Source organism: Chiloscyllium plagiosum, unplaced genomic scaffold, assembly GCF_037043375.1.
Source record: "Chiloscyllium plagiosum isolate Xiang-an unplaced genomic scaffold, Cpla_swu_hap1 HiC_scaffold_2, whole genome shotgun sequence".
In the NCBI taxonomy this organism is placed as follows: domain Eukaryota; kingdom Metazoa; phylum Chordata; class Chondrichthyes; order Orectolobiformes; family Hemiscylliidae; genus Chiloscyllium; species Chiloscyllium plagiosum.
In genome coordinates this window covers 31252462-31269669 of record NW_028270140.1, presented here as the reverse complement: position 1 = coordinate 31269669, position 17208 = coordinate 31252462, and the positions used below count along the sequence as shown (strand labels likewise).

The following is a 17208-nucleotide window of genomic DNA, read 5'->3' as shown; positions in this document are numbered from 1 at the left end:
CATCGAGTCTTTTGAAGAGCAATCCTGTCAGTCCCATTCCTACACTCTCTCCCCATATCCTATTATCATTTTTCTCCTTCAAGTATTTTTAAATTCCCATTTGAAGATTTCTATTGAATCAGTTTCCACCAAAATATCAGGCAGTGCATCCTAATCACATGCTGCGTAGAAAAAGGTTTGTGTCATGGTACCCTTACGACTTTTGCCAACTGTCTTAAATTTATGCCTCTCCTTGGCCCCTCAGCCATTGAAAATAGACATCACTTTGTCTAAACCCCTCAGTAGTTTCAAAGCCTTATTGAATCCCTCCGTGGACCACTTTCCTCTCAGGAAAACTATCCAGTTTCTCAATTGACCAACCCAACTGCATTTCCCCATCTATAGAATAATTCCAGTGAAACTAGTTTTCAAACAAATGCACCACTTACACATCCTCAATTATATATGATGCAATCACAGGGACATTTATAAAATGTAATGTAAATACTTGTCATAGGATATAAAACATAGATTTTGAAAAACGTAATGGAGACTAAATCTACAAATCCTAATTACAGAGAATGTAACTAGACCTTAAGTTCATTTCCTGTGCAATGTTGCATCGCTATGTTTTATAATGATGCAAAGAATTATAATGAATACAGGAAGTGTGGCATGATTATTGTGAAAAGGGGCCAATTATATATTGGTTCTTTGGATTTTACTTTATATTAACCCCTTCCTTCTTGGTTTTGAGAATACCATTGCAGGATTTAACCTGCTCAGTTTAGGAACTCAGGACAGGAGGTGGTTCCTGTAGCTAGTTCAATATTCAATTAGATCATAGCTAATCTATGACATCACTCTATACATCCAGCCTTGTGATTTTAGCTAACATAAATTTCAAAGATTTGGCACAGACATGCTGGCCAAATGATCTCTGTCAATGTTGTAAGATTTTATCAACAGACTTATTAATATCAATTCGCCAACTGTTATGAACAACTGCTATTTGTGGAAGAGAAATCTAAACGTTGACCAACTTTTGCATGGGAAAATACTTCCGAACTTCACTCATCAAAGGCCTGGCTCTAATTGTTACATTTAGAACCCCCAGTTCTAAGCTCTCCAGACAGTAGAACAGTATGTAACTATGTTATATCTAACATATTGAATAATTGAATAAATCATCCTTAATCTTCTAACCTCTAAACAGTACAATCTAAATTGTGTGTTTTCTCCTTGTAATTTAACTTGCAGAGTTTAGGTTTCATTTGGGCAAATCCGCTGAAAGTTCCCTCCATGGACAATATATCCTTCCTATGGTGTGCTGCCAAGAACGAGAACCAGAGAATAATTATAGTGCAGAAGGATGCTTTTTGGTCCATTGTGGTCATGTTGACTTTGAGAGCAACTCAGCTGGTCCTTTATTCCTATAGTCCTAAAATTCTTTTTCTTCTCTTCAGATAATTATCAATTCAAATCTGAACACTCCAGGAGCAGTCTAACCAAGGATAACCTCTAAACACACTACGTAGTCTCTTGAGAGCCATGAAGCTTAAATAAGATAGCAATCAGATATCACTGAGCAGCCTGGCTGGGATACTTTGGATTCCTGAGGTGGCCTCAGGCATTCCAGGAATACATGAATTGGAATATAAACATCAAGCAGATTGTAATGATTGTAAGGTTGTTAACTTCCCCTCCATGTTAAAATCTGAATATCATAGGCCTGTCATTAAAAGTTGGGATAGAAGCCCATGACAATACAAAGCTTTATTTTATTTGACATCACATCCCAAAGTGCTTTTCAGCCAATGGAGTACTGCTAAAATGGAGGAAACACTGCAGCCAAATTGACATTGCAAAATCTCACAAATAACAATAAGATATTTGATCTAGTTTATGGTTTTCTATATTTTGGCCCTTGTAACATATACCTTAGAAAGTTGGCTTCTTATTGAGTCAGATATCTTGAAGTTTATTAACAACACTAATTACATGGTTACAATAGCACAGACTCATACGTATGCAGGTCTGTACTTACTGACATTACATACATCTTACACACAACTGACTGGCTACATTTCCTCTATTACACAGAGAGTGACTTCAGGTGAGATGGATAACTTTGAGTAAGAATATCACATGTTGTAGTATTATAGCAACTATCTTTAACGTAAAGGCCTATCTAGTATGGAACTTATATAGAGTCATAGAGATGTACAGCATGGAAACAGACCCTTTGGTCCAACCCGTCCACACCGACCAGATATCCCAACGCAATCTAGTCTCACCTGCCAGCACCCGGCCCATATCCCTCTAAACCCTGCCTATTCATATACCCATCCAAATGCCTCTTAAATGTTGCAATTGTACCAGCCTCCACCACATCCTCTGGCAGCTCATTCCATACACGTACCACCCTCTGCGTGAAAACGTTGCCCCTTAGGTCTCTTTTATATCTTTCCCCTCTCACCCTAAACCTATGCCCTCTAGTTCTGGACTCCCTGACCCCAGGGAAAAGACTTTGTCTATTTATCCTATCCATGCCCCACATAATTTTGTAAACCTCTATAAGGTCACCCCTCGGCCTCCAACGCTCCAGGGAAAACAGCCCCAGCCTGTTCAGCCTTTCCCTGTAGCTCAGACCCTCCAACCCTGGCAACATCCTCGTAAATCTTTTCTGAACCCTTTCAAGTTTCACAACATCTTTCCGATAGAAAGGAGACCAGCATTGCACGCAACATTCCAACAGTGGCCTAACCAAGATCCTGTACAGCCACAACATGACCTCCCAACTCCTGTACTCAATATTCTGACCAATAAAGGAAAGCACAGCAAATGCCTTTTTCACTATCCTATCTACCTGCGACTCCACTAACAAGGAGCTATGAACCTGCACTCCAAGGTCTCTTTGTTCAGCAACACTCCCTAGGACCTGACCATTAAGTGTATAAGTCCTGCTAAGATTTGCTTTCCCAAAATGCAGCACCTTGCATTTATCTGAATTAAACTCCATCTGCCACTTCTGAGCCCATTGGCCCATCTTGTCCAGGTCCTGTTGTAATCTGAGGTAACCCTCTTTGCTGTCCACTACACCTCCAATTTTGGTGTCATCTGCAAACTTACTAACTGTACCTCTTATGCTTGCATCCAAATCATTTATGTAAATGACAAAAAGTAGAGGGCCCAGCACCGATCCTTGTGGCACTCCACTGGTCACAGGCCTCCAGTCTGAAAAACAACCCTCCACCACCATTCTCTGTCTTCTACATTTGAGCCAGTTCTGTATCCAAATGGCTAGTTTTCCCTGTATTCCATGAGATCTAACCTTGCTAATCAGTCTCCCATGGGGAACCTTGACGAAAGCCTTACTGAAGTCCATATAGATCACATCTACTGCTCTGCCCTTATCAATCTTCTTTGTTACATCTTCAAAAAACTCAGTCAAGTTTGTGAGACATGATTTCCCACGCACAAAGCCATGTTGACTATCCCGAATCAGTCCTTGCCTTTCCAAATACATGTACATCCTGTCGCTCAGGATGCCCTCCAACAACTTGCCCACCACTGAGGTCAGGCTCACCAGTCTATTGTTCCCTGGCTTGTCTTTACCGCCCGTCTTAAACAGTAGCACCACGGTAGCCAACCTCCAGTCTTCTGGCACCTCACCTGTGACTATCGATGACACAAATATCTCAGCAAGAGGCCCAGCAATCACTTCTCTAGCTTCCCACAGAGTTCTCGGGTACGCCTGATCAGGTCCTGGGGATTTATCCACTTTTAACCATTTCAAGACATCCAGCACTTCCTCCTCTGTAATCTGGACATTTTGCGAGATGTCACCATCTATTTCCCTACAGTCTATATCTTCCATATCCTTTTCCACAGTAAATACTGATGCAAAATATTCATTTGGAATCTCCCCCATTTTCTGTGGCTCCACACAAAGGCCGCCTTGCTGATCTTTGAGGGGCCGTATTCTCTCCTTAGTTACGCTTTTGTCCTTAATGTATTTGTAAAACCCCTTTGGATTCTCCTTAATTCTATTTGCCAAAGCTATCTCATGCCCCCGTTTTGCCCCCCTGATTTCCCTCTTAAGTATACTCCTACTTTTTTTATACTCTTCTAAGGATTCACTTGATCTATCCTGTCTATACCTGACATATGCTTCCTTCTTTTTCTTAACCAAACCCTCAATTTCTTTAGTCATCCAGCATTCCCTATACCTACCAGCCTCCCCTTTCACCCTGACAGGAATATACTTTCTCTGGATTCTTGGTATCTCATTTCTGAAGGCTTCCCATTTTCCAGTCATCCCTTTACCTGTGAACATCTGCCTCCAATCAGCTTTCGAAAGTTCTTGCCTAATACCGTCAAAATTGGCCTTTCTCCAATTTAGAACTTCAACTTTTAGATCTGGTCTATCCTTTTCCATCATTATTTTAAATCTAATAGAATTATGGTCGCTGGCCCCAAAGTGCTCCCCCACTGACACCTTGGTCACCTGCCCAGCCTTATTTCCCAAGAGTAGGTCAGGTATTGCACCTTCTCTAGTAGGTACATCCACATACTGAATCAGAAAATTGTCTTGTACACACTTAAGAAATTCCTCTCCATCTAAACCTTTAACACTATGGCAGTCCCAGTCGATATTTGGAAAGTTAAAATCCCCCACCATAACTACCCTATTATTCTTACAAGTAGCTGAGATTTCCTTACAAGTTTGTTTCTCAATTTCCCTCTGACTATTGGGGGGTCTATAATACAATCCCAATAAGATGATCATCCCTTTCTTATCATAATACAACATTCCCTCTTTTGTCTTTAAAGAATGGGAATCCTTTCTCTGACAAACATATAGAAATATTTCTTTACATATTTGGAAAATGGCTCTATGATATGACCAGATCTAGGCCTTATACGGTTATCACAACTTATTGGTTTAGATTTGGTCTGTCGTGTGCTGTCATCGAGGATGGATGCATTTTATTTATTGTAGCTGTGTGGTTGCTTTCTAATTTGATACCTTTTATATCTGAGTAAACATCCTGTGCGATGGGTGGTTGATGATATGCAATTCTAATATGTCATCTATTTCCTTGTAGAAGTTAGCCATTGCCCATTACTGGATGTAGGTTTGCTCGCTGAGCTGGAAGGTTCATTTTCAGAAGTTTCATCACCATTCTAGGTAACATCTTCACTGAGCCTCCGAATGAACCCTGTTCATTACTCATTACATCAGACAACCTCGGCTGGAGACGTGCTATCTTTCCATGAATCTATGTGCTCGTACTAAAACCTCAACCTCATATGCTTTGTCCTGGATGAGGTTGGAATAACTATCTGCATTCTCATTAATCATTTTGTCTGTTCTTTCCAACAATGTGTCAGGTCATTGAATCGTGATAGTGTGGAAGGGAAAAACTGTGTGTTTCTTCCAAATGTGAGAGTTGCTGGTAAGAGTAAATCATTGCCTAGATGAGTAGCATGTAGCTTTGAAACAGCTATCTAAAAATGTTATCAAGTCACTTTATATTTAATGATCATGGAGCATGCAGTATGAACTCTGCATTCTGTGGGACTGTTCAAATGACGGGAACAAGGAAAAAAACTAATATGTTGAACATTCCACTTCCTGCATTCACCTTTGAAGCACGCATTACCACAAACTATTGTCAGACACAATTTATTATGGCAAATTGGATGGTCAATGTATCAAAAATGTTGGACTGTAGTATCTTTAATTTGTCATAGAAAAGGAAATTTGGTTACTAGAATTTAATTGATGTGAAAAGTATCAATTACAATTAGACACCATGGCTCAGTAGAAATCTAATGCATAAGGAAAGGTTCATATGGTTGTTGAAGTTGATCAGTTGATTAGTTGATCAATGTCATTGAATCGTACAGCATGGAAACAGACCCTTCGGTCCAACTTGTCCATGCTGATCAGATATCCCAACCCAAACTAGTCCCACCTGCCAGCACCTGGCCCACATCCCTTCAAACCCTTCTTATTCATATACCCATCCAGAAGCTTTTAAATGTTGCAATTGTACCAGCCTCCACCACTTCCTCTGGTAGCTCATTCCATACATTTACCACCCTCTGCGTGAAAAGGATGCCCCTTAGGTCTCTTTTATATCTTCCCCTCTCACCCCAAACCCATGCCCTCTAGTTCTGGACTCCCCCCTCCCTCCCCCCCCCCCCCCCCCCCCCCGGGAAAAGACTTTGTCTATTTATTTCTATCCATGTCCCTCGTGATTTTATAAACCTCTAAAAGGTCTCCCCTTAACCTCCAATGCTCCAGGGAAAACAGCCCCTGCTTGTTCAGCCTCTCCTTATAGCTCAAATCCTCCAACCCTGGCAATATCCTAGTAAATCTTTTCTGAACCCTTTCAAGTTTCATAATATCTTTCCAATAGGAAAGAGACTAGAAGTGCATGCAATATTCCAACAGTCGCCGAACCAATGTCCTGTACAGCTACAACATGACATCCCAACTCCTGTACTCAATACTCTGACCAATAAAGGAAAGCATACCAAACGCCTTCTTCATTATCCATCTACCTGCGACTGCACATTCAAGGAGCTATGAACCTACACTCCAAGATCTCTTTGTTTAGCAACACTCCCGAGGACCTTACCATTAAGTGTATATATCCTGCTAAGATTTGCTTTCCCAAAATGCAGCACCTCATATTTATCTAAATTAAACTCCATCTGCCACTTCTCAGACCATTGGCCCATCTGATCAAGATCCTGTTGTAACCTTCTTTGCTGTCCACTACACCTTCAATTTTGGTGTCATCTGCAAACTTACTAACTGTACCTCTTATGCTCACTTCCAAATCATTTATATAAATGATGATCATTTCTGAACCTTCTCCAGTTTAATAGCATCCTTCCTATAATTGGGTAACCAAAACTGCACATCGTATTCTGGAACAGGGCTCACCAACGTCCAGTACAACCTCAACATGATTCCCAACTCCTATACTCAAGGGTCTGAGCAATGAAGGCAAGCATGCTAAATGCCTTCTTAACTACCCATCTACCTGTGATGCAAATTTCAAAGAATTATACACTAGTACCCCTAGGTCTCTCAGTTCTACAACACTACCTAGGGCCCTACCATTAATTATATAAGTCCTGCCCATGTTTGTTTTACCAAAATGGAATATCTTGCATTTATCCACATTAAACCCCATCTGCCACTCCACACTCCATTGATCAAGATCTCTTTGTAATCCTGGATAACCTTCTTTCCTGTCCATTGTATCATCAATTTTGGTGTCACCTGCAAACTTACTAACCATGCCTCTTATTTTCTCATCCAAATTGTTTATGTAAATGACAACTAGAAGTGGTCCCAGTACCAATCCCTGTGGAACAATATGTGGATTGACACATCGCTTGTTCTTTTTCACTCATGTCATCTATATGCACCTAGTCTAGCATGTCATTTTAGAGCGAGTGGAATTATAACTTGTTTGTCTCTTGCTCTTTTAATTTTACAGACTTATGTCTGTTCGTAGCTTTCATGCCTAAAATAGTGATAGCTTTTTGTTAATCTTCATGTCTTTTCAGAAAAAAGACAATGAAAGAATCACGAGATGTCTGGACTCAGATAAGGCCTTTTCAGCATAGAAGATCACAGAATCACAAAGTGTTTTGATGTAAGAGGAGGCTATTTGGCCTATTGAACCTGCACTGGCTTGTTAAGTAATCATTATTACCTGCTGACAATCTGCTCCAAAAGGTGAAAATTTTAAGTTTTCTGTAGGAAATATTTAGACATCTTAAAATTTGATTGCTTAACAGATTTAATGAGATGAAGCTCATTAAAGCCTTTATGCTTGAAAGAAATATTTTTAAAAATCTCTCGTACTGCTGATCAATTACAGGAGAGGAAGGAAGTTTTCAAACAAAATGGAGTTCATTATTTGAAAACAAAATGCTTCAATATCTTCCTTTACAACCAGGTAAGAACTGTTTGTTGTTTTTATACTTCAAATCTTCGGAGAACCTACTTTAATTAGAAGGGGTAAGCAGCTGTATAGGTGAGACAATGAATTTGACAGAGGCTGCTTGGACTTCAGCAAGGGTATTGATAAGGTCCCCACATGGGAGACTGGTAGCAAAGGTAAGAGACCTTAGGATTCAAGGAAACTTGACAAACTGGATTTATGATTGGCTGAGTGGCAGGAAGCAGAGGGTGATGGCTGATGGATGTTTTTATGACTGGAGGCCTGTGTCCAATGGGGTCCCACAGGAATCAGATTTGGAGCCCTTACTGTTTGTCTTATACATTAATGATTTAGGCTTGAATAGAGGAGGGCTGATCAGTAAGTTCATGGATGATTTAAAAATAGGTAGAGTGGTAAATAGTGAAGAGGATGGGTTGTAAGAGGATATAGACTGGCTGGTCATAGATGGGCTGATCAGTGACAAATGGAATTCAGTAAGTGTGAAGTAACACACTTGGGCAGGAAAAATAAGACAAGCAAATACATGAGAAGGACAAGGATCAGAGAGATCACGATATGCATGTCCATCAGTCCCTTAAGATAGCAGGATAGTAGATAAGGTGGTTAAGAAGGCACATGGGATACTTGGCTTTATTAGCCAAAGCAGAGAGTTTAAAAGCAGGGGGACTTATGCTGCAACTGTATAAAATATTAGTTAGGCCAGAGCTGGAGTACTGTGTGCAGTTCTGGAATCGACATCCTAGGATGGATGTGATTGCATTGGAGAGAGAGCAGAGTAGGTTTATTATTTATTGCCTGTGCTGGGAGAGTTTTAGTTCAAAGACAGATTCCATAATTGCATTAATAGACTGGATGGCCACTGTTTTGGAAAATTGCAAGGGGATTCTCCTCTCTATCCTAGCCAATATTTAATCCTCAACCAACATTGCCAGAAAACTGTCTACCTGGTGATGATCAAGATCGTTGTTTGTGGAATCTTGTCATGTGCACATTGGATCCTATCGATGTACATTATTATGGTTGTTTTCCTTGGATCAAAGGAGATGGAGGAGACATGATTAAGATTATCCAAGTAGACGGGCATAGACAGGGTGGATGGATCAATGGAGGGATTAATGACCAGGGTGCATGGATTTAATTTAAGGGGCAGGGATGTTTAGAGGGGACGTGAGGAAACCTTTGCTTTCACTCAGAGGGTGGTAGAGGCATAAACCTTCATAACATTTAAGAAGTACTTAGGCATACACTTGGAATGCCAAGTTTTCCAAGGCTGTGGGCCAAGTGCTGGAAAATGGGATTAGGACAGTCAGGTTGCTTTTGTCCAGCACAGTTTCAATGGGCTGAAGGGCCTTTTGCTATGGTGCAGACCTCTAAAAGAAGTGACAGCGACACAAGGAAAAGCTTTCTCGTGCAGCAAATTGCTGGGATCTGGAATACCCTGCCTGAGAGTGTGATGGAGGCAAATTCAATTGAGGCATGCTAGAGGAAATTAGATTGTTATTTGAAAAGGAAGAATATACATGGCTTTGGGGAGAAGATAGGAGAATGGGACTAGATAGATAACTCCCAAAGAGAGCTAGCACAAATGTAATGGGCTGAATAATCTCTTTCTGTGCTGTAACCATTCCATAATTGCATTAATAGACTGGATGGCCACTGTTTTGGAAAATCGCAAGGGGATTCTCCCCTCTATCCTAGCCAATATTTAATCCTCAACCAACGTTGCCAGAAAACTGACTACCTGGTGATGATCAAGATCGTTGTTTGTGGAATCTCGTCATGTGCACATTGGATCCTATCGATGTACATTATTATGGAGGCCAATTTGCTCTTGGTGTGTCTTGAGATTGTGAAAAGAATTGCAGAAATGCAAATTTTCTCTGTTAGGGTTAATGCAAAAAATACGCCTTCACCACTGCTGACTAGTCCCATGAAGAGAGTAAGTACAGAATAGCTTGACCACTCACCTGGTTCTTGGTCACGATGCCATCCACGGGATCTGTGTACTCAAAGTTTTCAGTTTTCTCCACTGTGTAGTTGTGATTGCCAACAGCGAACTGTTGGTTTATGAATGATCGTTCTGTGACGACAGCTTCAAGGTCCCTCATTAAATAATAGGCAGCTCGTGGGTCAATATCTTCATAATCAAACCTAGACATAAACAAAAAGCAAGTTCAGGTAAGGAGCTGAGGGGAAAGCAGTGAAATTAAAGGAAATAAAAGAGCAATAGAATATCAAAGGACTACAGATCATTTCCTTTTCATTTCACCTTTGGGAACCTTAGTATCATTAGAAAAGCTAGTATTTATCTTTAGTTGTCCCTTGGGTAGGTAACATTAAGTCTGCTTCTTAAACTTTAGACCATTTGGTGAAACTGCACTGTTTCTTTGAAAGTTCCTGGATTTTAATCCAGTGACAACTGGGTGTGTGGTCACTGGACAATGGGGTGGGTTAATGTGCAATTGTATAAAGAATGGGGAGAAAGTGAGGTCTGCAGATGCTGGAGATCAAAGTATAAAGAATGTTAATTTAGTTAACTGTCCCAATGATTCAGAACCCAAACCAACTGAGTTACAGAGGAAACTGAATGGTGACTGACAGTTCAGGGGTAAGTCCGTCTAATAATGGCCTCAGTTGCAAGGTTGAAATATGAGCCGGTGTCTCCTAGAGTAGATGCTGAGCTCACCTGCAGTAGTAATTCCGACCAAAGCGGGCCCAGTGTTCCTTAACAATCTCCTCCACACTCCGCTTTCGAGCTGCGATAATAGACAACCACGCAAGGACAGCCCAGAGACCATCCTTCTCCCGAATGTGATCAGACCCTGTGACACACAAAATCATTTAAGAGTTTTATGTCTAAAGCTGGTTTCATACTGGAGTTCCTTGAACATACAAACAATTGGCAGAGACATTGGCTATTTAGCCCATTGTGCCTGTGCTGGCACTTTGAAATAGATGCTTAATTAGATCTATAGCCTTGATTTTTACCAAGGGCCCTGCAAATTTCTCCTCTTCCAACATTTATCTGATTTCCTTTTAAAAATTGCTGTTGAACCTGTTTCTACTGCCCTTTCAGAAGATCACAATAACATGCTGTATAATCCAAGCTCTTTACATCTCTTCTCTCATTCTGAGTCTCTGAAGAGTTTTACCCAGAAAGAACACATGAGGAAACTTCTGTTATTAATATTTTTCTGCAAGCACAAATCCTGGTTAGCCAAGCAGCTGGACAGAGGAATTAATAACAATGTCTATCAGGAATGATCTGCTAAAATGCCCAATTCAGTTATTTCCTACAAGGAATGTGTCTTCTTTGTTTAAAGTCGAGGCAGGACAGTTATTCTGAACTTTTTATGTTTCTATTTTCTAAATTTTTCCTACAATCTATAATGCTGGACTTTTCATTTCTTTACTTTTTCTATTTTTCTCCCCCATGACCTTGTTCTGAACTATTTCTATCTAAGTACATTGTACCTAAGATGACGCTGTAAGTGGTGACTTATAAACTTTTCACTGTACTCATTTGAGTTGCTGGCTTCAGAGGAAAATTACATAATTCATAGATTATCTTTAGGTTATTCTAATTATTGAAATCATTGCTGCAACAAACTGAAGCTTTTTTAAAATTTGCAATGCAATATGGATGGTTCTAACATTTTGATCCAGAATAAGATGGCTGGGGTGTAGAAGCCAGTGGATTGCTGCGGGAGGGAGCACAATGAAGCAGACACACAGAAGGTATGTCGTGGGCACAATGAAATTCCTATTTCTATTAAGCCTCTCAATCATAAAACTCTTAAGGGGCCTGACAGGATAAATGCAGGGACATGTTTCCTCTTGGCTGTGGAATCTAGGACACAGGGACCACAGTCTCAGACTAGGAGGTTCGCCCCTTAAAACTGAGACAAGGAGCAATTACTTCAATCAGAAATTCAAGAATTTTTAGACTTCTCTACTCCAGAGAGTTGTGGATGCGTCGTTGTTGAATATATTCAAGTTACAAGTTGATACATGTTTGGATATTGTGGGAATTAAGGGATATAGGAATGATTGGAGAGAGTGGACGCGAGGAAATTGTTTCCGTTAGGCGAGGAGACTAGGACCCGTGGACACAGCCTTAGAATTAGAGGGGGTAAATTCAGAGCAGAAATGCGGAGACATTTCTTCAGCCAGAGAGTGGTGGGCCTGTGGAATTCATTGCGACAGTGTGCAGTGGAGGCTGGGACGCTAAATGTCTTCAAGGCAGAAATTGATAAATTCTTGATGTCACAAGGAATTAAGGGCTACGGAGAGAATGCGGGTAAGTGGAGTTGAAATGCCCATCAGCCATGATTGAATGGCGGAGTGGACTCGATGGGCCGAATGGCCTTACTTCCGCTCCTATATCTTATGGTCTTATGGATTGTGGGAAGATAGAATTGACATAGAAAATCAGCCATGATCTTCTTGAAAAATTAAGCAGAGTTATGGTTTCAAATGGGCTACTCCTGCTCCTGTTTCTTATTTTTTGATCAGACCATCCTCAGGCTTCTATATTGATGAGAATACAAGCCTAGTCTCTGCAACATGTCCTTATATTTGATGAACACTTCTAGTACTGGTATCATTACCGTGGATCTGCAACGCACTCCTTATAAGGTCAACATATGCTTCCTGTGGTTTGGAGCATAGACCGAACACATTACTTGACAGCGCTTCTCCCCATTTGTCTTTCAACTTTGAGATAAAGGCAACATTCCATTAGTCCTTTTACTGAATGATTCAATGCTTGGTCAATTCACAGTCATGAAAGATGTTACAGACTTTTCAAGCAACAATAATCAGTTCACGGTGACTCTGACTTGATTTTGCATTCACTGTTTTACTACAGCAATGCTGATTTTGCATAAGCAAGGGCAATTTATTACATTGGAAAGCATATGATCAGCTTTGTCCAATACTGAGCTATGTGACCACAATAACCTCACTGTGTGAACGTAAATCTGTTAACAATTGCTTGTCCACAAACAGACTCTAGCTCTCAGTTGGGGCCTCCTGGTGAAAAGAATTGCAATGGTAAATCTTCTACTGTAAATTGTACTTATATAAGGGCAGGAGATGGTGGTATTGCTGGCTAGACCAGCATTAAATGGCTATCCCTCAGTCCCTTCTTGAACTGCTGCAGTTTTGTTACTTACTGATCCTAACAAAAACTTACATATATATAGTGTCTTTAACCCAGTAAAGTGATCCAGTGCAATTGACAGGAGTATGATCAAACAGTATTTATATCGAGCCCCATAAGGGGATATCAGGACACATGACCAAACACTTGGTCGAAGAGATAGATTTTAAGGAGTGTCTATTGGTGAGGAGAGAGGCCAGGGAGATGCAGTGCATTAGTCAGAGGGAAACAGGTCTGGGTGGATTGCTTTTCGGAGGGTCGGTGTGGACTGGTTTGGCCAAAGGGCCTGTTTCCACACTGTAGGGAATCTAATCTAAATCCCTGAACACTATCTTCAATTTAGCATGGCCAATTCACCTAACCTGCACATCTTTGGACTGTGGGAGGAAACCAGAGCACTCAGAGGAAACCCACACAGAAATGGAGAGAATGTGCAAACTCCACACAGACCGTCGCCCAAGGCTGGAATCAAACCCAGGTCCCTGGCACAGTGAGGCAGCTGTGCTAACCACTGAGCCACCATGCTGCTCTACTGAGAGAGCACCACTGAGGGAGTTGTGGTGTGTCAGTTGTGAGAGAACATGCACTGATGGAGTGTTACTGCTAAAGAAATGCTGCACTAACAAAAGGTCAGTGCCAAGAGAGTGTTACACCATTAGACCTTCAGTACTGAAGACACACAGAACTGGCAGAGAAGGTCAGTGTTGTGACAGTGCTGAACTATTGGAGGGTCAGTCCTGAGTGAGCAATATACAGTTGGAATGCACAGTACTGAGGCAGCACTGAACAGACAGAGGGTCAATACTGAGGGAACGTTGAGCTGACAAAGGGCCACCACTGAGGGAGTGCTGCATTGTCAGAGAGGCAGTTTTGAGGATAGAATTTGACCAAGCTGGGGACAGAGTGTGGGTTCGAGAGTCAGTTAAGGTATGAAAGTGACATGCCTAAAAGGTAGTATCAGTACCATTCCCATGGGCTCTGATCATAGGACATTCACTGGTGGAGTGCCCAGAGTCCTCAGGACAATGACTGAACCTACAACATTTCAGTTATCCTCACTGGGAGTGATCTTAGATGTAGAAGGTAGGGCCAGCTGAGACTCTCACACAATATCCTTCTATTTCCTCCTCCCTCATATGTTTATCTACCTTCCCTTTCAATTCCATTACACTGTTTCTTTTAAAATCATTCATGGGAGGTGGGCGTCACTGGCTAGGCCAGATTTATTGCCCATCCCCAATAGCCCAGAGGGCATTAAGTCAACCACATTGCTGTGGGTCTGGAGTCACATGGAGGCCAGACCAGGCAAGGATGGCATTTTCCTTCCCTCAAGGACATTAGTGAACGAGATGGGTTTTTCCAACAATTGACAATGGATTCACGGTCATCATTAGACTCTCAATTCCAGATTTTTATTGAATTCAAATTCCACCATCTGCTGTAATGGGATTCAAACCCAGGTCCCCCAGAACATTACCTGGGTCTCTGGATTAACAATCCAGCGATGATACCACTAGGCCATTGCCTCCCTAGCCAGTTCCTGTGGTAGTGAGGTCCAGATTCTCACCACTATACAGATAAAGAAGCTTTTCCTTCATTCTCTGTTGGATTTATTAGTGACCACCTTATATATATAATCTCTTAGTTTTTGTATCAGAGGTGCAGACAGATAATTACAAAGCCCTATGAAATGCAAGCCATGATGTGGAGGCGCCAGTGTTGGACTGGGGTGAACCAAGGCGGAAGTCACACGACACCAGGTAATAGTCCAACAGGTTTATTTAAAATCACATGCTTTTGGAGTGCTGCTCCTTCACCAGGTCACTTCACCCGACAAAGGAGCAATGCTCCAAAAGTGTGTGATTTTAAATAAACCTATAGTCTGGTGTCGTGTGGCTTCTGACTTTATGAAATACAAAGCCACTGAGGTCTGAGTTTGGGACATTCATGTCTAAAAGTTTGTGGGAACTGTATTAAATTGTAGGCTAAATTGTGGGCTAATGGATGAAGTTTAAAAAGCTATGATTGATTACTGAGGAGCAGGGAATGTTGCTATGGAACCGTTCCTTAGGAGATGAGAATACATCAGTATAGTAGATCAGATGAAATCTGTGATGAAAGTGTGTTTGATTGGTCCAATGTCTTTGTATCAGATCTAATTATATGTAATTGCAGTATTTGCTCATTGCAGCTTGCTGGCTGACGATTTGTTTAATTGTTTAATAGTTGCTGCTTTGCTGGTTTGCACTGCTGCAAAGCTCACATCATGACATCAGTACTTTGCCATTTGCAAAACCGGCAAGCTGTAAGCATTCTGACAAAAATGGAAGAGTTTTTAAACTGTGCTGTCAAGGCACTGGCTAGGTGCCAGAGAAGCAGTCTCCTCAGTAGCTCATTAAGGAAATTTCTATCCTTTTATAGCCGCAGACTTTGAAGAAACCCTTTTAGCCTGTCAGGGAGATATCAAGATCTGCAAAGTGATTCTGCTAAATGAGCACTGCACAAATATTTATCCCAGGCTTTTAGATATATGGACAACAGCAATTCCAACATTAGCTTTGCGTGGATAAGTGAAAGACAAAGCACATTCTGTTGAAACAATGTTTAATTGAATTTGTATTACCTAATTGGCACCAATCCCTGATTTAAATTACTTCACCACTGGCAGTTATGTTCTCAGCTTGTTAAACCTAAATTCTGGAATTCTGCCTGTATCTCTCGACTTTTCCCTCCCTCTCTCTCTCCTCCTTTCTGATTCTTCTTAAAAGTCTACCTCTTTGAGCAAACATCTCGTTGTCTGTCCTAATATCTCCTTATTAGTTCACTGTTGATATTGGTCCTGCCAATAATGTCTTACCATTTGAAAAAGTGCTATATTAATGTACTTGTTGTTTAAGTATTGCTCTACATTTAGAGTCAAGATTAGAGTGATGTTAATCTCCAGCATCTGCAGTAACCACTTCTGCCTTGCTCTACATTTAGTCAACTTTACACGATGACATCCACCTCTACCTACTACCCACTTCCCAGCGACCTCCAAAAGGCCCCTGTCTTGTCAGATTCTAATTCCAACATTCAGCTTTAACTTCGCAGATTTTTGTAGCATGTGTAGCAATGGAAGAGAATGTTTTAACCGTCACAATTCAAGTCTTGCATTCAGAATAATATGTTTATTGACCTTGTGTATATCCCATATTGTACCTGTAATGGTCAGGGATGCTCCTGCCCATAGCATGCTTTTCCCATGGGGGAAATGAGATAGAAATCACTCAGGTCCTTCATCAACTTTAAATGTAACGTGTAAACACTACATAATGTCAAAGTTTGTGATGTATCCGCTCTCAACAACAATAGCTTTCACTTATGTAGTGCCTTTAAAATGCCTAAAAATGGCTCCACAGGGACATTATCAGATAAAACAAAATTGTGGCTGAGTCACATATGAAAATATTAGGAGAGGTCAATGAAAGGTTGGTTAATAAGGTAGGTTTTAAGGAATATTACAAAAGATGAGACGGGGTAGCGAGAGATGGAGAAAAAGTTGAGGGAACTCCAAACTCTAGGGCCCACGCAGCTAATGATGAAGCATTTTAACTTGGGGATGCTCAACAGATCTGATAGAATTGGAAGAGTATGCAGATCCTGGAGTCTGCTGAGGATCAAGAAGATTACCGAGATACCGAAGGTGCAAAGCCAGCCAAGGATAAACTTGTAAACAAAGGTGTGGAATTTAAAATTGAGATATTGCTGAACTGGGAACTAAATCCTCCAAATGTGTAAAGTGAGAAGTGGTCATTTAGAAAACATGGCCTTGCATTACTGCAGTAATTAATACTCAGCCATCAGAAACTAAAGGGTAGAAAAACAGAGTAAATGTTATTTTTTTTTAAATTCCAATATGGGTCCAACAAAGATTTTGAATGATTCTGGATCCAGTGTTAAGGTTGATGGGGGACACCAATGAGTGAAAAATCTAAGACTCAAGCTTTTCATTGTTGTTTTGGAATACTGTATTTCATATGGTACCCAGCCTTAATATAATATCAGAAAGTGAAGTTACAATGTGAG

General features: G+C 40.9%; 1 protein-coding gene across 1 annotated transcript in view; it reads right to left on the bottom strand.

Moving 5' to 3' along the window:
* Positions 1 to 17208, bottom strand: part of pgm5 (phosphoglucomutase 5) — a 174594-nt gene that overhangs the window by 17044 nt on the left and 140342 nt on the right. The window contains exons 8-9 of the mRNA XM_043716994.2: positions 10663 to 10798; positions 9944 to 10127 (exon numbers count right to left, since the gene is read on the bottom strand). Coding sequence (XP_043572929.1) covers positions 9944 to 10127; positions 10663 to 10798 — 320 coding nt within the window. The remainder of the gene's footprint in view (positions 1 to 9943; positions 10128 to 10662; positions 10799 to 17208) is intronic.